The sequence below is a fragment of the Vulpes lagopus genome, chromosome 11 (assembly GCF_018345385.1).
Source record: "Vulpes lagopus strain Blue_001 chromosome 11, ASM1834538v1, whole genome shotgun sequence".
Classification (NCBI taxonomy): domain Eukaryota; kingdom Metazoa; phylum Chordata; class Mammalia; order Carnivora; family Canidae; genus Vulpes; species Vulpes lagopus.
The window spans coordinates 61,738,331-61,759,965 of record NC_054834.1 but is presented as its reverse complement, the minus strand read 5'-3'; the positions used below and the strand labels follow the sequence as shown (position 1 = coordinate 61,759,965).

General features: G+C 43.3%; 1 protein-coding gene across 2 annotated transcripts; it reads left to right on the top strand.

Annotated features, from left to right (window-relative positions):
• The first annotated feature begins 3,048 nt into the window (after positions 1 to 3,048).
• On the top strand, positions 3,049 to 16,414 carry FAM111A (FAM111 trypsin like peptidase A). 2 transcript variants are annotated; one of them, XM_041774234.1, is made up of 4 exons: positions 3,049 to 3,148; positions 5,900 to 5,929; positions 9,187 to 9,304; positions 10,812 to 16,414. In XM_041774234.1, the coding sequence occupies exons 3-4, from the start codon at positions 9,224 to 9,226 to the stop codon at positions 12,537 to 12,539; spliced, it is 1,809 nt and encodes a 602-aa protein (XP_041630168.1). In that variant the 5' UTR covers positions 3,049 to 3,148; positions 5,900 to 5,929; positions 9,187 to 9,223; the 3' UTR covers positions 12,540 to 16,414. The 2 variants fall into 2 exon arrangements, with proteins under 2 accessions (XP_041630168.1, XP_041630167.1); XM_041774233.1 differs by lacking the exon at positions 3,049 to 3,148 and adding an exon at positions 4,444 to 4,986.
• The last annotated feature ends 5,221 nt before the right edge of the window (positions 16,415 to 21,635 follow it).

The window sequence follows — 21,635 nt, the reverse complement described above, 5'->3', positions numbered from 1 at the left end:
ATGAATTATATATAATTTAAATGAATCATATATATATGATTTATTAAAATTAATGTTTATAGACCACAGTGTCATATAAACCTATGAAAAGCCATGCTAAAAAAAAAAAGAAAAGCCATGATAGAGTTATTTATATATATATATTATATATATTTTTCAAAAAGTCAGAGTAGTGTAAGCTTTAAACATAATAACAGGGCAGATTTTTATAGCAGAATAGCAAATATAGGAATTATTTATAAAAATGATACTGTGTTAAGTGCATATTCTCTTCACTGTTTAACAACATAAATGCAAGAGGCAAGAAATAAAATGGTATATATATATGTATGGAAGAAAACTCATACTGTTACCTAATCTAGTAATGAAGAAATAATCTGATTAAGCATTTACAAGGAATGCATCTACATTTTTAGGAGTTTCCTGGTAATTATAAGAACTCTGGTCTTTAGTGGACAAAAGAAAAAAAGAGGAAGCCTTCATATATAAGTTTAAAGGTCAAATAGCTTTTAAAAACTTTTTTGATTTCTAGTCTTGACAATGTGAATTTTATTTGATTTAGCTCTCACTAGTTCTATAAGGTAAATTACAACTTCATTTTGTCTGAAATTTGGAGAAAAAAACAATAACAAAAGATGTAGGGATTATGAAGGTTAAAATGTGACAGTAATCTTTCATCCAAAAAAGTATTTTCCTACTACCTTCAAGCAAAATCTATTTTATTGTACACATACTCAAGGTTTAGGAAATATTTGTTATTTTATGCTCTTTCTTCAAGAAGCCAATTTACGAAGCCAGAAATGTTTTTAAAATAAGGATTATTAAAAGTATACAAAATTATGGAAAGATTTGAGAAAAAAAGTGATATAGCGCTACATTGTAGGTATAGTTGCACAAATGTCCCATAGATAAGAACATATTGTATTTTAACTTTTCACTATCTTCTGGTACACCAATATTTTATAGAAAGAAAATGTTGGGGACCCCTGGGTGGCTCAGCGGTTTAACATCTGCCTTCTGCCCAGTGCGTGATCCTGGAGTCCCAGGATTGAGTTCTGCATCAGGCTCCCTGCATGGAGCCTGCTTCTCCTTCTGCCTGTGTCTCTGCCTCTCTCTCTCTCTCTCTCTCTCTCTCTCTCTCTCTCTCTTTCTCTGTGTATCTCTCATGAATAAATAAATAAAATATTTTAAAAATGTTAAATTCTTAACATCCATGTTTGGGAAGTGTTGTTAAGCCTATTGTCTACTAAGCTACTATTTTGTTTATACATTGAAATGTACAAAAGCTCCTCACCCCACCCTCCAAAAAAAAACAAAAAAAGGAAGAAAGGAAGGAGGAAAACACGGGAAGGAAAGAGAAAAACACAGAAAATGCTCCATATCTGCATAAATACATTCTCTGTACTAGACCCTTAGATTCATTCTGTCATTATAGGTCTTACTCCACAATTTTTTTTCAAAAAATTTTTTTAGATTTTTAAATTTATTTATTCATGAGAGACACACACACACAGAGAGAGAGAGAGAGAGAGAGAGAGAGAGAGGCAGAGACACAGGAGGAGGGAGAAGCAGGCTCCATGCATGGAGCCCGACGTGGGACTCGATCCCTGGTCTCCAGTCGCCCCGGCTGAAGGCAGCGCTAACCACTGAACCACCCAGGCTGCCCCTTACTCCACAGTTTCTGCGCAGGCAGTGGGCTTCAACAAAACCAAGTAAGGACAACTTCACTCCTCTTCATAGTTGAGATTGCTTCTTAATTTCCAGACAGTATCTCAGAAGTCTATCAAATGCTAACAAGTCTGCTGGAATAATGCACCAGGAGGTTGCTACTCAATGTTGGGAGGTCACCAGGATAGCTCTCCAAAACCAGATAGGTCAGACTGTTAGGCATTTTCAACCTTAGTATTTTTACCACCGCTTGCTTGTCACTCTCAGGAGCATAGAAACTTTTAATGACTCAGAGAACCACAGTGAGTGATGAAATTTTCATACAATTTGGGTTTTCTGTTTTTTGCCTTTTTAAAGTTTATTCTCTCCAAACCCCAGAGAACCCACAGAAAGAAAGCAGAAGTAGCTACTTTGGGTGTATTGTGTGCACATTATGCCCAGTTCCCCCCAATTATCACATGTATTGTAGTTACTAACACACTTGGGAACCCTATCACTCTACACACATTAGATAATATTCCTCTGTCAATTATGGCAAATTTGTCACGGTTGTAACCGTGGCTCCTTTTCCAGTGCAGTATCGAATACGTGCACATCTGCCCTTGACGCAGATCCTTAACCAGCAGGTGGTCTGCAAGCCCCATCCTACTGGAGTTGTCAGCTCTGAGATTCATCTTCCTGGGGTCCGTAAGGTTTTCTTCATCAGGATCGTGAACGTCTGCCTCTATGGATAGACGGTTGGAGGATCGATTCTTGACAAGGGCATTCACTCCACTCCCATTCTCGGCTTCTTCCTGATTGTCATAGTCGTAGGACCCGCCCCAGCTGCTGGGAACGCCAGAGTCGCCCAAGTCCCCTTCTCCGCACCCGCCCGCGGCGTCTCCCGAGCGACGGAGCAGGTGACACGCTGCAGACGCCCAGCTGGAGCCTCCGCCTCCTCCTTACACACGCCCTCCAGGAGGGGACCCAGGGCATCCGGGAGGCGCGTCTTCGCCCACCGCGGGTTCCTGCGCAAGGACGGGGGCAGCCTCCTTGGCTCGCGTCCGAGGCCCGCCTCCCGCTCCGCCCCCCGCTGGCTCGGCCTCGCGGATTCAGGCAGTGATGGCCGCGAGCGGCCTGGTGAGTCCGGTCCTGCTCCCGGTCGCCGCGACTCTGAACCACTAGGCAGGGAGGAAGCGCGGGCTCCCGCGGCCCGACCGCGGCCGGGGATCGTGCACACCCCGCGCGCCAAGGTCCACATTCACCCTTTCCCGCGCTCCGCTCGGCGGCGGGAGCGCGGCCAATCGGCTTCCGCAGTAGCAGAGCAGCCGACCAATGAGAGCAAAGCGACTCGGGATCTCCACGCCCATTGGCCAGAGGCACTGACACTTGCGCGGAAGGCGGAATTCCTGTGGCGGCTGGCAAAGACCCCCCCACCCTCACCCCCAGCAAAGTCTCGAGTCCTGCGAGTCCTGCTAGGTTTGGGACGAGCTCTTCTTCGGTGAGTTACCCCTTTGGATCTGCAGCTGATTTAGAGTTTAGAGAAAATTCATTGGCAGGGACATGATGCCGGAAAATCTCAGGCTGGGGGGGGGGGGTTGGGCAGGAAAAAAACCAAACAAACCCATACGGCTGTTTCCTTAAAGGATGGAGGTCTGGCCCTGGCAACTTAGAATAAGATTAAAAAAAAAAAAAAAAAAGAACAGAATAAGATGATGCAATGTGCACTTCTTTTGCAGTGCCCAAGGGGGGAGCGGGTTCTAATTTTTAAAACTGATGTGCTTTATAAGACCCAATGTTAAGTAACTTTATGAAAATGTTTCATAAGAACATTTTCTTACGAAAATGTGTCTGAATGCTGTGTGTGACAAATCATGGCAAGTGTGTTTTCGTGAGTGAGCCTCTTTCCAGGATAAAATACTCAATATTCTAAGAGACAAATGAAAAAATGATGATTATGTTCTCAAGCATGTTCAACATTAAGAGAGCCGAAGCCATCTACATTCACATAGCTTGCTAACTACATTAATAGGACTTCTCATACTGTTTTCATCCACATAAATTCACTATCCCAGCAAACTTTTGCCCAGGGACATGAAGATTGCAAATATCTTTATTGCTTATTCCAATAACTTCCTCAAAGACGCAAACGCTCTTCCATTGAAAACATCAGAGCACAGCTTACATCCCAAACCTTCTTGAAAAATCCTTGCCTGTCGTCCACCAATCCTAAACTGTCACCCAGTGTTTACCCTATCCTAAACAATCCCCCACATTAAAGACCTGACTTAAAACAGAATTCAGAATCTCAATAAATAGCCCAACCTTGCTCTCCCCTTTTGAGACACTACCAAAATTCTGTTCCCCTAGAACCTCAAGAAGCAGTAAGCTTAGCTTTGTCTTATCAACAGATGGTTCTTTTTTTTAAAGATGTTATTTATTTATTTATTCAGGACACACACACACACACACAGAGGCAGAGACATAGGCTGAGGGAGAAGCAGGGTCCCCGTGGAGACCCCGCTGAGGGACTCTATGCTGGGACCCCAGGATCAGGCCCTGAGCTGAAGGCAGACGCTCAACCACTGAGCCACCCAGGTGCCCCTCAACAGATGGTTCTGTTGGGATTTCTGGGAGCCAGCATTTGACATCCTTGGAGGCCCCAGCAACATCCTTGGAGGCCCAGCAACTGGTCCCGGTAGTCAGTTTTGCTGCCACAACTCCAAATCAGTGTTCCTCTGAGTCCCTTGAACTTTCGGTGCTCACTGAACTCAAAGGTGGGAAAAGTGAATCTGGCATGAAGTTCAGCTCCAGGGTTTTCTCTTGTTGTTGAGTGTCCCCGAGTGCTGAGTTTATTTTGTCCTTGGGAGTAAAGAAACCGTTTAAGGCATCCTTCTGATTACCTGACCAAAACTTGAAAACATCTAAGCTTGGTAAATCCTGCCTCGTTAGCAATGGAACAGTTGGTCTCTCCCCTTGTCAGCTGTGGCTGTACTTGGTAGGAGAAAAGATCACCGGGAGGCAGGCGTCTGCCTCTCAGAAGGCCAGGGGCGGGGATACCGAGTCTTGCGGGAGGACCGAGGTCCCCCAGGCCTGCTCCGCGGGCGCCCAAAAAGCAGGGGCGGGGCTGCTGGAAGCCGCAAGGGTTGTGAAAGTGGAAGCCGCGCGACGGCCAGCGCGGAGACCTTCCCGAACCTCAGCGGGGCCTCCCGTCCGGACCAGCCTCCCGGGAGAGCGCGGCGGCCTCGGCGGCTTCCCAAAGGCGCGGACCCGCGCTGGGCGCTGGATTCAAGTCCCGGGTGCTGGGCTGCGGAGGTGCTGCGGGCCCTGGAGCAGCGGGTGAGCGCGGGGCCTGCGGGGCTGGGCGGGGGCGCGTGGGGCCCTTGCAGGAGGCCTGGGATCAGCCGGGGATCTGGCTCTGTCCCTCCCACGTGCTCCCCAGTGGACGGAGAGAAGAGGGAGAAGGGGGAGAGGAAGGGGCAGAAGGGGAGCTGGAAGGAGGAGAGAGAAGGGGATGGGGGAAGGGGAAAGGCCAGAAGGAGGAGAGAGAAGGGGAGGGTGGGGAGAAGGGGGGAGGGGAAGAGCCAGAAGGAGGAGAGAGAAGGGGAGGGTGGGGAGAAGGAGGGAGGAGGAGAGCCAGAAGGAGGAGAGAGAAGGGGAGGGTGAGGAGGGGAGAGCAGAGAGGATGAGGAAGGGTGGAGAGAGAGGTGAGTGTGGGAGGAATTCTATGGAGAGCCCCAGGTAGGCAGGAAATGGATGGCAGGAAAAGGACAGGTATGTCCTTACCTCATCACTGAAGATGGGGGGGGGGGGCGGGGGGGGGCAAGTGGTTTAGCAGAACCTTCTCCAACCCTAAGAGGAGGCTGGAACCAGATGGCTAGCTGAGGACACTTCATATCTGCCTTAACGTGACTCACACTGGATACTAGAAATGATGTGCGTGTGTGTGCGTGTGTGTGTGTGTGTGTGTGTGTGTGTAATGGTGAGATGTTTTCTTAATCTCTTGCCCCTTGCCACTGTGAATACTCAAGTTTATCCCAGTGTAGTGCAAGATCCACATTTCTTTCCATCCCCTTCGTTTCCCTTTTCTGACCCTGAGTCACTTGGGTCCTCTCTCAAAGTCCCTAAGATTGGGTCGTCATCCAGGGAAACACTAAAACCCCAGAATCTCTTAGTTGTTGGGCAGTTAGTTCTTGCCCTGAAGGATCTTACAACACAGCCCAATGATATGTATCCATTTTTGTTTCCCTAGGTCCTCCACTGTTTGAAAAGTATCCCTGTGGTAAGTATATTGATATTGATACTAGTAATAGTAGTAGTAATAGTAGTAATATTTACTGGTATGTGAATCAACCTGTGATGTGCCAAGCAGTGTTCTAAAGGCTTTTCTTTTTTTTTTCCATTTAATTTTTTTAAATAATAAATTTATTTTTCATTGGTGTTCAATTTGCCAACATAGAGAATAACACCCAGTGCTCATCCCATCAAGTGTCCCCCTCAGTGCCCATGTCCCATTCACCCCCACCCCCCGCCCTCCTCCCCTTCCACCACCCCTTGTTCATTTCCCAGAGTTAGGAGTTTTTATGTTATGTCTCCCTTTCTGATATTTCCTACCCATTTCTTCTCCCTTCCCTTCTGTTCCCTTTCACTATTATTTATATTCCCCAAATGAATGAGACCATATAATGTTTGTCCCTCTCCGATTGACTTATTTCACTCAGCATAATACCCTCCGGTTCCATCCACGTCGAAGCAAATGGTGGGTATTTGTCATTTCTAATGGCTGAGTAATATTCCATTGTATACATAAACCACATCTTCTTTATCCATTCATCTTTTGATGGACACCGAGGCTCCTTCCACAGTTTGGCTATTGTGGACATTGCTGCTAGAAACATCGGGGTGCAGTTGTACCGGCGTTTCATTGCATCTGTATCTTTGGGGTAAATCCCCAGCAGTGCAATTGCTGGGTGATAGGGCAGATCTATTTTTAATTCTTTGAGGAACCTCCACACAGTTTTCCAGAGTGGCTGCACCAGTTCACATTCCCACCTACAGTGTAAGAGGGTTCCCTTTTCTCCGCATCCTCTCCAACATTTCTTATTTCTTGCCTTGTTAATTTTCCCCATTCTCACTGGTGTGAGGTGGTATCTCATTGTGGTTTTGATTTTTATTTCCCTGATGGCAAGTGATGCAGAGCATTTTCTCTAAAGGCTTTTCATGCATTGTATTTTTTAATCTTCACAAGAAGGGTGGCAGGTTCCATCTCCTCCCATCTTAGAGGTGTGGACAATGAGATAGACAGCAGCCAATTAACATGCCCAAGTTCAAGCAACTCGTCAATGGTTTGAACCCAAGTGGTCTTATAAAAACTCACATGGAGGCAGCACCTTCAGATTCTTTACCTCATTTTACAAACAGGAGAGTTAGGCTTAAAGGCCCTAGATTTCCTGGGTAGCTTATTACCAGTAAAGAATGAAGCCACAGGGGCACCTGGGTGGCTCAGTGGTTGAACATCTGCCCTTGGCTCTGGTCGTGGTCCTGGGATTGAGTCCTGCGTGAGGCTCCCCTCAGGGAGCCTGCTTCTCCCTCTGCCTATATCTCTGCCTCTCTCCCTGTGTCTCTCATGAATAATTAAGTAAAGCTTTAAAAGAATGAAGCCACAGCTCCTGCTCCACAATGAAATGGTTAGGAGAATAGTCAAGTGTTTAGAGAACTTGTACTGGCAAGAAACAGATGGGCCAGAGCGCAAGTTAAACAGCAACACAAAGCAGCAGCCCAGGAGGTGAACATTCTGCAGGCAGCTCTGTTCTCTTCAGTGAATCAGGGCTTTTTCTAGAATAAAAGAAAGTTAAGAGACATAATAATTAAAGACAACTTGTGCACCTCAATTGGATCTTCGTCTGAATACATTAGTATTGTGATTACACAAGAGAAAGTTCTTAATGTGTAAAGCTGGAAAGAGATAATTAGGGATAAAATGTCATGATGCCTCTAAGTGTAACATAATCTAGGAAAATCGAGAGATGGTGCAAATTTATCAGAAAATGAATAATCATCAATTCTTTTTTCTTTTTTTTAATTTTTATTTTTTATTTATTTATGATAATCACACAGAGAGAGAGAGAGAGAGGCAGAGTACACAGGCAGAGGGAGAAGCAGGCTCCATGCACCGGGAGCCTGACGTGGGACTCGATCACGGGTCTCCAGGATTGCGCCCTGGGCCAAAGGGATCCCGAATAATCATCAATTCTATGTGATAGGCATATGGAGATTTATTATACTATTCTCTTTTTAAAAATTTTGTTCCTATTTGAAAATGTTCATAATCAAAAGTGTACTCTGTGGAGCTTTGTGATCTTGAGTAAATAGTTTAATCTCTCTGGATGCTCAAGTTTTTAATTAGTAAAATAGGCATATTATGAGTTCCACACAGAGTTGGAGGAATTCAATGACATAATTTATATAAAAATGCACTTAGGATAATGCACATGTAAATCATGTGCATACTCCATTTGTTCATGGGATCTTTACAAATGTGTCTTTATTGAGAGCTTGCCACATGCCAGGCGTCGTGGTACATGTTGGGATACTGAAAATAGAAACCTGCTATCCTCTATGGCTTTTGTTCTACTTATGATGGATGAAGATTTTGCTGTTTTACTTTACATAGTTCATTCTTTTCTGAGGAGACATCAGAGGAAAGGCAAAAGAAAAATACCCCTTTAAACAACAACAACAACAAAAACCAAGCAGCAACTAAACTTCATGAGTATCTTCCCAGGCACACCCTCCTTCCAAGATTATTTTGTCTTTATGGTTCTTTCCCCATCCCTTCCCTTGTAACCTTACCACCCCTGTGGTGTCGTCACCTGAAATGAGGGCCAGATTTTAACATCTAGTGTAAGTAGAACACACTTGAATTCTCAAACTAGAAACCCACCTGTGGGACATTTATACCTACTTTTTTTTTTTTTGAAGATTTTTATTTATTTATTTATGAGAGACACAGAGAGAGAGAGAGAGGTAGAGACACAGGCAGAGGAAAAAGCAGGCCCCTGCGGGGAGCCCAGTGTGGGACTCGATTCCAGGACCCTGGGATCACGGGATCACAACCTGAGCCAAAGGCAGACACTCAACCACTGAGCCCCCAGGTGTCTCTATACCTGCATTTGAATTCCATCTCTGCCACATGGCTCTGGCCTTGAGGGTCACCTGCCTTCTCTGAGTTAGTATTTTCTTCACATGCAAAAAGCAAATATATAAGCTTTGCATGGTATCTGGGAGAATCGGCATCTGGAAATGATTTCTGTAAAGTATTTAGTATAGTACCTGACACAGTGTTCTAGGAAAGGGAGCTTTTATCGTCAAGGTGATTGTTGTTGTTGGATGAACTGCCTACTTGCCGAGTTAACATCTCTGAAGAAACACTGGAGCCGAAGGGGATGGGTGGGATGTGGGGTCCCTGTCAATGTTATCCTCTGTACAATTAACATAGCTATGAAAATACTACTCTAACTTGAACCTTTCTGAAATTAGTGTTTCAGCTGAACTGTCTACTCATCTTCAAGTCATCATGAGCCCTAAGAAGCGCAGATCACAGAGGATCGCATTTGATGAGAAGAGTAATATGAAGATTGAGCACTATTTTCCTCAGGTATGTTTGTAAATACTGTTGACGGAATGTCCCGATATGACACATAGCTTTCCTTGACACTGGGTGTCCTAGTGCTTCCTGCTGAGAAACTACTTCCTTGTAGATTGAGGATATTACGTTAAAATCTTTCTCATCTGCTTTATTCTTTTAGCTTTAATACAAATCTTGGCTGTATCAAAACAGCCTTCAGGTAGAAATGGATCATAACACTTCTTGAACAACAACAACAACCAAAATTTACTATAATTATTACAGTCAGCTACAGAATGAAAAAATTCATACTATTTCATAGCATGAAAATATATACTGCTCCAAATATGGATAATCTATTTGATCACAATAGTAACCTACATTTCTATTGTGCTTTCTAGTTTCTGAAACACATTTTAAAATAATAATCTTGGGCAGCTCAGGTGGCTCAGCAGTTTAGCGCCACCTTCAGCCCAGGATGTGATCCTGAGATGTGGGATCCAGTTCCACATCAGGCTCCCTGCATGAAGCCTGCTTCTCCCTCTACCCGCGTCTCTGCCTCTCTCTCTCTCTCCCTGTGTCTCTCATGAATAAATAAATAAAATCTTTAAAAAATAAAATAATAATCTTTACCATAAACTTGGTAGGCAAGGAGGGAGGGTTTTATTTTCCTCAATTCATTTATGAGGAGAGAGAAATGACTTCTTGCTGGAGACGGAAGTGGTGGGAAGCCTTGCACTTATATTTACTGACACTAAGTCAGGGCTCTTTGTAATAATGGGCCTCTGTTATCATAGCAAACTGTCATAGTCTTTCCTGTATCTGAAATGCTCGTTGGATTTATCAAGAAGAAGTGTGAGAATTTTGAGAATTTGAGGATGCACCATAAAAGCTTTTATTTGATTTCTTTCATCTGGTTGTAACTCGGATATCCAGGTATCTAGGAAAGCCAAGACAAGCCTTGTTATACTTTTCTTTGTCCTACATCGTAACAAGCCAGATAATAAACTTGTACTAACCAATTCCCTTTTTGAAAATGTATCTGCCCAAGAATCTTTTGAATATTGGAAATCTATTACAGTGTTCCAACAGGACCTGTGACAGGGATGTTTTTGACAACATTGGGCTGAAGAGATGCTCTTTGAGAGTTTGTTATGTTATGCCCAGAGTAAACTTATATTATCTTCGGTTCCTTTTTTTTTTTTATCCAGAATGTTAGCACCATCATAAAGAAGGAAAATAAAAATTAATCTGTTAATGTACTGGTCATCGTGCTAGGTATTGTCACACATGACATTACACCCAATCTTTGCAACAATCCTGCCTTATTTCCCTTACCAGCAAGTGACATTGCCACCATATGAACTCATATCTGTTGACACCTGTGCCATGATGACCATGACTTGGGGAAGATGCTTCACTTAGGTGTAGAAATCAAATGCTCTTAATTGGGGGGGGGGGGATTTCTGCTATTTGATGAATCCTCCTTGTGTAAGGTTGTATTCATAATTTTAAAACATTTCACACTTATTTTTAGGTCGATAAAAACCAAGAGAATAATTCCAATACTCCTCAAATGAAGATGGGCTCTAAAAGAGATCCAAAAGATATAACTAACACCCAGGCTCAAGGACTCAAAGACCAGACTGTGCCCCCAAATAAGACAATTTACATCACCTTGGATGTAAGCCACAGGAAACACGTGCTCACGCATACTGGAGGGGATAGCTTATATGGAGCACTCAACACCCTAGAGGCTGTCAAAAAGGAGATAAAAACTCAGCAAGGCAAAGAAATGCTAGTGCTTGGCACGGAAGGTATTGAAGGATACATAAATCTTGGAATGCCCCTCAGTTGCTTTCCTGAAAGCTGTCGTGTGCTAATCACATTTGCCCAGAGTAAAAGTAGGCAGAGAGAAGGGAGTCTGGTATCTGGCCGGCATGGCAAGGTATCCCCTGATTGTGTCAAATTTTATATTCACGCGATTGGGAAGAGCAAGAAGAGGCTCATTAAGCGCAGGAAACTTCACAAAGAAGGGTGCAAACTCTGCGTCTACGCTTTCAAAGGAGAAACCATCAGGGACGCCGTGTGCAAGGATGGCAGGTTTCTCTCCTTTCTGGAGAAAGAAAACTGGAAACTCATCAAGAACCTGGACTCCATTCTAGAAAGCACACAGACCGTTGACAACCTAGAGGGCGAGCTCTTTGAGGTGGAAGTTGAGAAAAGAACAGGCTCCGAAGCAGGAGCTGCTCAGAATTTGGAGTCCGAGAAAAGAAACATTTGCGTGGTGAGAGAAGAAATTGTGGCTCAATACCCCAGTCTGAAGAAAGAAAGTGAAAAAGTCAGAGAAAACTTCAAGAAAGAGTTGGAACATAAAAAGAGCAAAGCGTCCTTATTTAAACTGCATAAGGTAAAGTTTGGGAAACTGACAAAAAACTCTACCCCGGTTAAAATGCACAAGCTTCTTTCCCATCTGAGTGATTCCGTGGGGTACCTGACATGGAACAACAATGGGAATAGGGGTTCTGCTACCTGCTTTGTTTTTAGTAAGTTATTCATTTTAACTTGTCGGCACGTGATAAATGACATTGTGGGCGAAGGAATTGACCCCAGTAGGTGGGCAGACATAATTAGTCAGTGCGCAAGGGTGACATTTAGTTATGAAGAGCCCCCCGAGAAAGAAGAGAACTGCTTCTTCATTGAGCCCTTGTTTGAGGTATCTGATGCAACTCTTGATTATGCTGTTCTGAAACTGAAGGCAAATGAACAACAAGTGCCTTTGGGACTCTATCATAGGGCTGCAACTGCACCGCTTAGTGGCCTGATATATATCATCGGCCATCCGTATGGAGAGGTAAAGTCTAGTGACGCTTGTACTGTGATCCCTCTGGATCAGCGAGTAGGGAAATTTCAGGACCATCTTCAGGTTGGAGAGGGAGAAGGCCGTGATTATGGTATGCAATATATCCATATGTACACCCAAAGAAGCTTCCAGGACATAGCTCAAAATCCGGATGTGATTACCTATGACACCTCTTTTTACTTTGGGGCTTCTGGTTCCCCGGTGTTCGATGCAAAAGGTTCACTGGTGGCCATGCACACCGCTGGCTTTGCTTCTAATTGCCAGACTGGGTTATCTCACATTGTTGAGTTTGGCTGTACTATGGACTCCATCCTTCGTGATATGAAGAAAAACCACAGACAGTGGTTTATAGAAGAATGTATAAGTCAGGAAGATGTGGAAATGATGAGTGTTGAGGATTGAGGATAGTGAGAATTCAGTGTGTTTACACACTTAGGGGATTACCCACAGCGTTGTTATTCCATAGGCAGTGGGGATCATTTCCTAAATTGTAAAATGGTTAATTTCATTTAAAAAATTACTGTTATGGAGCACTTACTATGCACCATTGCTCAAAACACATGAAAACTATAATCCTAACAAGTGGACTGTTACCCCTATTTTAAAGTTGAGCAATGGGAGGAGCGATGGGATTACGACACTAGCACTAGTGTCACCGTTGTGTGTGGGTTTTTCCCCCCCTATCTTCTGTGTCTTCCCCTAAGTTCAGTTGCTTGAAGGCAAGATGTAACATGTGTTCATCTCATGATCCCCAGTGTCTGGAAGGTGGAAAGTAAGTGCTTAGGAAACGTGTGGGTCATTCAGTAGCACCACTCAGGGCTGCTGTTAGTCTTAACTGAGGAACTAAATGCTTGGTTAGAAATAATCTTACAGGGATGCCTGGGTGGCTCAGCAGTTGAGCATCTGCCTTTGGCCCAGGGTGTGATCCCAGGATGGAGTCCCTGCAAGGAGGGAGCCTGCTTCTCCCTCTGCCTGTGTCTTTGCCTCTCTATGTGTGTCTCTCATGAATAAATAGATAAAATTTTAAAAAAATAAATAATCTTACGCAAAATCTTTAGCATTTCCAAAATGCTCATATTACTAAAACTCAGGACATATGTGTTCTAAAATTCAGAGGGTAACATTGCTCTTCCTGTATTTATAGGCTATTAAGGCAAAGAGAATATCTTAAAAATCATAGGATTATGATCTTATGTCCTTATTTTTTACCTTTTTTGTCCTAGGATTGCATGCAGCACAGCACATTACATTTACTTGTTATGTCTCCTGAGGCTCCTCTTGCCTGTTGAAGTTTCTCAGACTTTGACTAGATGACTTTGACAGTTAGGAAGAGTCCTGGTCAGGTCCTTCTGTAGGAATTTGTCTGATAACTAGATTGGGGTTGTGGGGTTTGGAGAGTAAAGCCAGGGGGCAAAGTGCCTTCTCACCATATCATTTCAATGGCACATATTATCCACACGATTCATGACTTGGTGTTGGCTTTGAAATGCTGGCGAAAGTGGTGTTGATCTCTGCAGTAAAGTTGCTCTTTCTCCATCCTTTCTATTATGTACTCATTGGAAGGAAGTTTTTATGCACAACCCACACCTAAGGAGTGGGGAGTTGTGTTCCCCTTCCTTATGTTGGAAACTCCTGTGGTATCTACACATTCTATATGGAGTACTTCCGCATGGGAGATTTGCCTCTTCTCACCCACTTATTTGTACCATATGGACTCATAGATCTACCGAGTTGTAATCCAATACTACTATATTGTGTTGGCCAAATTGTTCCAGCTCTGGTCATTGGGAGCCCTTTGGTGGGTTCTTGTGCCCCCTTTGACATATTCCTATTGGAGTGTTGTCTCCTAGTTTTTTTTTTTTTAGCACTTTTTAGTTGCAGTCCTACAGGATGCTCCAGGCTCCTCCTATATATTTCCTGCCCCAGCCCTAGAATCAGCCATTTCTCCAAGGAACCCTGGTTACTTTAATGGAGAACAGTGTTAGAAACCAAGATCTGGGGGCACCTGAGTGTCTCATTTGGTTGGGCGTCTGCCTTCAGCTCAAGTCATGATCCCAGGGTCCAAGGACTGAGCACCTCCTCAGGCTCCTTCCTCGGGGAGGAGTCTGCTTCTGCCTCTCCCTCTGCTCTTCTCCCCACTTGTGCTCTCTTTTGTGCTCTCTCTCTCTCAAATAAATAAAATCTTAAAAAAAAAAAAGATAAGAAACCAAGTCTGGGTACTAGGTATGCTTGTTGCATTTGAGTGTTATTTCTTTTATGCTCACTCAGCAGACAGAGAAAAGAAATATGTGTGTGTGTGTGTGTGTGTGTGTGTGTGTGTGTGTGTGTGTATTAACTCATGTACAGTCATCCTCCCCAGTACAGTCTTGGCTTTGCTTTCTGGGGCTTCAGTTGCCTGTCTGTGGTCAAATGCAGTCCGGAAGCAGATGATCTTCCTTCTGACTTATTGCAAGAAGGTCAATGGCAGCCTAACACTGAGTCACAGTGCCTATGTCATCCGCCTCACTTCATCCTATCAGGGAGGCATGTTATCATCTCACATCATCATAACAAGAAGAAGACTATATGGTACAGTAAGGTATTTTGAGAGAGGGAGGGGGGCATTTACATAATTTTTATTCCAGTACATTGTTATAGTTGTTCTTATTGTTAATCTCTCACTGTGCCTAATTTACAAATTAAACTTTATCACAAGTATGTGCATATAGGAAAAACAGAGCATATATAGGGTTTGGTACCATCTATAGTTTCAGGCATCCCCTAGCGGTCTTGAAACAGATAAAGGGGAGGACTACAGATATATCTAGATAGATACCTATATAGGTATATATGTCTACAAACATTCCTGTTTGTAGCTATCTATATGATAATAAATTGAACATTCTTACCGATGTCTCCCACTCCAGTCCAGTACCACATGGATCATTTTTGCCTCTGCCGTTGAACTTATCCGTGAACTCCTAGGCCAACAGTGAGAAATGTGGCTCCTACCATCTCCCATCCACTTAATTGCTTAATTCAATATTCATACAAAGCGGCATCAGAGTTATTCACCTGCACTGGGGTGGGAAATAACGTTATCAACTACAATACAATGTATGGGTGTCGTCTCTTTTGCCTTTAGTCTTGCAGACTCTCTCCCAGAGTCACTGGGGTCAGCACCTATCCTTCCTCACCATCATGTGAGGAGTTTTGTACATTTACAATGCAGTAGGGTTCTCTTGTCATAGTCTGTCCTCTTTCCTTTCACTTGTCAAACCTAAGTGATACTTAAAATTTTGCATACATTGGGGCACCTAGGTTGCTCAGTTGGCTAAGTGACCGACTCTTGATTTTGGCTCAGGTCATAGTGTCGGGGGTCCTGGGATCGAGCCCTGCTTCGGCCTCCACAATCAGTGCACAGTCTGCTTGAGGATCCTCTCCTTCTTCCTCTGCCCCTCCCCCTGCTCACAATTTCTCTCTAAAAGTAAATAAATGAATACTTCTTTTTAAATTTGCATGTATCAAGGTTCTCTGCCCATGCTGGGAGTTCAGCAGGCATTAACAAGTGCATATCATGTCTCCACCATTACAATATTGTATAGAATTGTTTCTCCAGCCTCAGAGTCCCCTGGGTTTCATCTGCTTATCCCTCCCTCCCCGCCCTGAGTCCCTGGGGACCACGGATCCTTTTACTATCTTTATAGTTTTGCCTTTTCCCAGAATGTCAATGGAGCGGAATCATACAGTATGGAGCCTTTTCAGTTTGACTTCTTTCACTTAGCAATATTTAACTAAGGTTGCTCTGCTTCTTTTGATGGCTTGAGAGCTCACATTTTTTTTTGCCACTGAGTAACATTCTGCTGTATGGACACACTGCAGTTTGTGCATTCATTCACCTTTTGGAAGATATCTTACTTGCTTCATTCAGTGTTAAGTGATTGTGAATAAAGCTGCTATAAGCATCTGCATACAAATATTTGTGTGAACCTAGTTCTTGACTCAATTGGGTAAATACCTCACAGTATTATTACTAGACTGTATGGTGAGATTGTTTTTAACTCTGTAAGAATCTGCCAAACTGTCTTCCAGAGTGGCCATGTCATTGTGCCTGCCCAGCAGCAGTGAATGAGGGTTCCTGGCTCTTCACATCCTCACTAGTGTTTTGTGTTGTCAGTTTTTTGGATTGTAGGCCTACTAATAGTGTTGGAATGCCTGGTATTCTTTAGGGGATTAATGGGATTTATTCATGAAATTTGAGCTGCCTTGGATGTGTCTGTACTTACAGTATCAGTCTGGATTCTGTCAAAAGAATAAAGCTACTGAATTATCTTTATAGTTCTTGTGGTCTTGGAACTTCTGAAATTAAGAGAGGAGACTAGAAACACAGGGAAATATTAGGCAGGACTCCCTTATGGGAGGAAATAGATTGATATTTGGGTAACATAACAGAAAAAGTTAAAGATTGTAGTAGCTTGAACTGGTTTCCCAAAAAGGTATGTCCAAATGGTAACCACCAGTACCTGTGAACATGGATGTGACTGTTTTGGAAATAGAATCTGCAAGATGTAGTTAAGCTGAAGATCTCTAGGTGAGACCATCCTGGGTTTAGGGTGGTCCCTAAATCCAAAGACTGAGGCCATACCTTTCCTTACCAGGGAAAGGAGAGAGAGGTTTAACACATACTAGAAAGAAGGCCTTGGGGGTGGGGGAGAAGAAGGAGAAAAGGAAGATGTGCAGATCTGAAAAGCCCCCAGGTCTGTCCAATCCCGTGATTCCACTAAACCTCGGGACTCTGTCCAGGGTGCTCACTGCAACTAGCTTTGGAACAACTAAAACACAAAAAGTCACATGGTCGACCACAAACTACCACCAGCTACTCAAAACCAAAATAAAAGTGTATTGTGACCTTCCTCTCCGTCCTCACCCCTGATGCCCTGAGTCCTCTCTACCAAAACCTCAGCTGCTGAGAACCACTAGAAAGATAATTAGAGATGAAGCTGAGATCACCTTGTCCCCCGGAGGGACCAAAGGCCATATACACTTATGTGAATACAAGAGGGAGGACTTAGACTTACGGCCCTGCTGAAGTCAGGCAACCCAAATCACCAAACTACCTTGTCCCAGAAGAGGAAAAAGGTTCTGGGCCCAGGAGCATGGGAAGCTTCCCAAGGACTGAGGGGTGGAGCTGAGGCAGCTTGTGTAAGGGCAGGAGAGGGTCCCTGGGCCCTGATGCTTCCCAGACACTGAGAGATATACAGGACAACTCTGGGGCTTAGGTGCTGACCCTGGAGTGAGAGGACAAAGGAGGGAAACAGTGACAACTCTGTGTTCTCTCCTCCTCTGCCCTCCCTTCCCACTCTCTGTAACCTTACCCCACCACCCTAAATCTCTTGGGCTCCTGGATGGAGCCCTTGATTTGCATTGCCCTTGAATGGGAAGAAAGGCAGTTTAATTCAAGTAATGAGGGTTAGGCAAGATTAAGGTTAGAGGCGGGCACCTGGGTGGCTCAGGGGTTCAGCGTCTGCCTTTGGCTCAGGGCATGATCTCAGAGCCCTGGGATCCAGTCTTACATGGGGCTCCCAACAGGGAGCCTGCTTCTCCCTCTGCCTATGTCTCTGCCTCTCTCTGTGTGTTTCTCATGAATAAATAAATCTTAAAAAAAAAAAAAAAAGATTGAGGTTGGGGAGGAAAACTGAAGTAATCCTGTGGATGGCCGCTTTGGATGGATTTAAGGTATTGGTGTTGGGGAGTTGATGGGATGTATCCCTGCTCTTCCCATCTCCTGAGTGCCACAGAGGATTCTCCTGTGAATGAACTGCTTCATGTGGGACATGTAGCTTGTCTCCAAACCATTTCCCTGCCCCCTCTGACGATTCCAGCAAAAACAATATAGAATTTCCAAAGAGTAAAGGAAAATCCCAGTTTTGGTTAAAGGCAGAAAGGCAGCTGCAGCACCCAGAGGGGCCATTTCCTGGTACTACGTCGCCGCCTGCCGGATGCAGCCACTAATGCAGCCCTTCCAAGCAAAAGCCACGGTTGACCTGTTGCTAAGCCTGGCTGGGCTGGAGCTGACCTCAGGCCTCAGGAGGTCCCTTCCACCTGGTGTCTCCCTTGTAGGGCAGTTCGACTGGGACTCATTTACTAACAGAGGGAGAATCCAAAGGCCTTGGCAGTCAAATACAAATGGTTTGTATGTTCAGGCGCTCAGAGGGGCGGCCTGGCTTAGGCATCATTCTTGCATTTTACATGAAAAAGTGGTGATTGCTTTATCCCCTACATCAACATCTGGATTTTGTTGTTTCCCTCCAGGGAGAGGAGTTCCCTTTTTTTTTTGATAGAGTGCAATCAGATCATCTTAAGTCAGTCAGGGACAAAGCTCACTTGAGATTGAGCCACAGGAGGCTCTGTCTACCTCTGGTCTGCTCCACTTTCAGAATTTAGTCCCAACTGAAAGCTAGGGATGTTGACTGATGCCATGTCCCCTTTCAAATCCTAAGGTCAAGTTTTTATCTCCTCAGTGCTGTAAGTCTTCAGAGAACTCTGCTCCCACTTTTCATTGACTTAAGTGAGGGAGCACAAATATAATTTAGTACAATCATTAAGGATCTAAAGAATACAGGAAAAATGGTCTCTGTCATATATGCATTTAATTTATCAGTTGACCCCTGCAGAAAGCTAATAAGCCTGAAGAACAGCTGTTGACTTCCGCAAAGTCAAACCAAGTGGTAGACCCAACTGCAGCCTGTGTGCCGCTTCCGATATCACAGTGAGATATCTCTGCTAGAGCAAATTAGCACTGCCCCAGGTACATGGTATGTGGGCAATGACTGGATTGATGTGTCCTTTGCTGCCACTGTGACAGCAAAGGGGATCATATCTGATCATGATCAGAAAAGGGGATCATAAGCAGTTCAACTCACATGGAATAGATGATAGTATATATATGTATTTTTAGTTTTGCCCAAGACTGTATTAACACTCTCTTGTTTTGATAAAATACAGATAGAAAAAGTCTGGTCTATTTGTACTTCCTACAGACCATCACATTAATCCACGCTGTCAGTGGATTTTTTGCCATACTGGTGTTATTACATCAATAAATTATATCAATTAATTCTTAAGGTTGAGCCTTGCATGTCTTGTATAAGTTTCACTCCTCTGCTGATTATCAATCTGTATATTTTCACTGTAATAAACCATAACCATGAACATAACAGTTTTCTGACGTTGCCCTTGTCAGAAGGGCAGAGCCCTTGTCAGGGCTCACCTGCCCTGGCTAATCAGGCCAGGTGAGCAAGAAGTAACCATGACATTAGAAGTCATGGTAGACACACATTTCACATGATAGGTCAACTCAATGAAGAGTCAGCAGCCCACTAAACCAGGACATCTGATCCAAAGCAAGAGATAAATTATTGAATCTTCTGTGCCTCACTATGAAGAAGGAGGTGTGCTGTCTCTTTAGTTTCTGGATCTACTATTTTAGCCCACTTACAGGGCAACAGAATAGGCTGCTGGCTTTAAATGAAGCCAAGATTAGGAAAAAGGTCTACAGACTCTGGCTATGGTAAAACAAAAACAAACAAAGGCAGTGCTGTTACAAGGCACAAGTTCTGGAGGTCCCAAAGACCTCCTGGTTCAGTAATTTTATAAAAGATCCAAAGACGTCAGAAAACTGTTATGTTCATGGTTATGGTTTATTACAATGAAAATATACAGATTGATAATCAGCAGAGGAGTGAGACTTATACAAGACATGCAAGGCTCAACCTTAAGAATTAATTGATATAATTTATTGATGTAATAACACCAGTATGGCAAAAAAGAAAAAAATTATATTATCATATCAATGGATGTCTAAAGAGCATTTGACAAATTCCAATGCCCATTTGTGAAAACTCTCAGCAAACTAGGAATAGTGGGAACTTCCTCAGGTTGATAAAGAACATCTACAAAAGCCTACAGCTAATGTGTTTCATGGCGAGAAATTTGATGCTTTCCTGCTAAGATCAGAAACAAGGAAAGATGTCTGCTTTCACCTCTTCAGTATCATACCGGAAGTCTTACCTAATGCAATTTGACAAGAAAAAGATGTAAAAGTGATACTAATTGGGAAGAAAGAAATAAAATTATCTTTATTCACAGATGACCTGATTGTACTATGTATAAAATCCCAAAGAATCAATGACAACAAAGCCTCCTGGAGCTAATAAGCAATGATAAGAAGGTTCCAGGACACACAGTTACCATACGAAAGTCAGTGACTGTCTTACACATCAGCAATGAACAATTGAAATCAGAAATTTAAAACATAATACAGTTTACTAATAAACTAGAAAATGCTACCAAATTTTTAAAGAAGAAATAACACCAATATTGTACAATCTTTTCTGGAAAGTAGAAGAGGATAGAATGCTTCATTTTATGAAGCTGCTATTTTCCTGATACCAAAACCATACAACGATAGTTTACAAAGAATGAGAGAGAAAGAGCGAGAACCACAAACCAACTATCTTTCACAATTTTATACACCAAAAACCTCAAAATATTAACAGTTAGAATCCAGCAATATACTAAAACCATTTGTCACCCACAACTAAGTAGAGTTTATTTCAAGGGTATAAATTTGAAAGCCAGTCAATGCAATCTACCATATTAACAGTCTAAGGAAGAAAAATCACATGATCGTTATCAATCGATGCAGAAAAAAGATTTGATAAAAATCAATAAATAATCATGACAAAAATCTCTCAGAAAAATAGAAATAGAAGAGAACATCTTCAACTTGATAAGGAATATATGAAATAAACAAGTACTGGGGTGCCTCGGTGGCTCAGTTGGTTAAGCATTGGACTCTTAATTTTGGTGTAGTTTGTGATCTTATGGTTGTGAGATCAAGCCTGGTGTTAGGCTCCACACTGGATGTGGAGTCTGCTTAAGATTCTTTCTCTCCCTCTGCCCCTCCTCCCTCCCTCCCTCCCTCTCTCTCTCTCTCTTTTAAGATTTTATTTATTTATTCATGAGAGACACTGAGAGAAAGCAGAGACATAGGCAGAGGGAGACGCAGGTTCCCTGCCAGGAGCCTGATGCAGGACTCAATCCAGGGACCCCAGGATCATGACCTAAGCCAAAGGCAGATGCTCAGCCACTGAGCCACCCAGGTGCCACTCCCTCCTCCCTCTCCTAAAAAAAAAAAAAAAAAAAAAAAAAGGAAGGAAACAACTACAGGTGATACCATTTTTGACAGTGAAACACTAAATGTTATCTCTCTACGATCAGGATTAAGGTACAAGAATGCCCATTCCCACCACTATATTCAAAATAGCCCTGGAAATTCTAAGAATTATAATATGGTCAGAAAGGGAAACAAAAAACATAAAGATCAGGTAGGAGGAAATAAAATAGTCCCATTTTCAGACAATGTGGAAAATTCCAAGGAATCAGCAAAAGAATTCCTAGACTTACACGGACTCATGTAAGGTCACAAGATACCAGGTAAGCATACAAAAATCCATT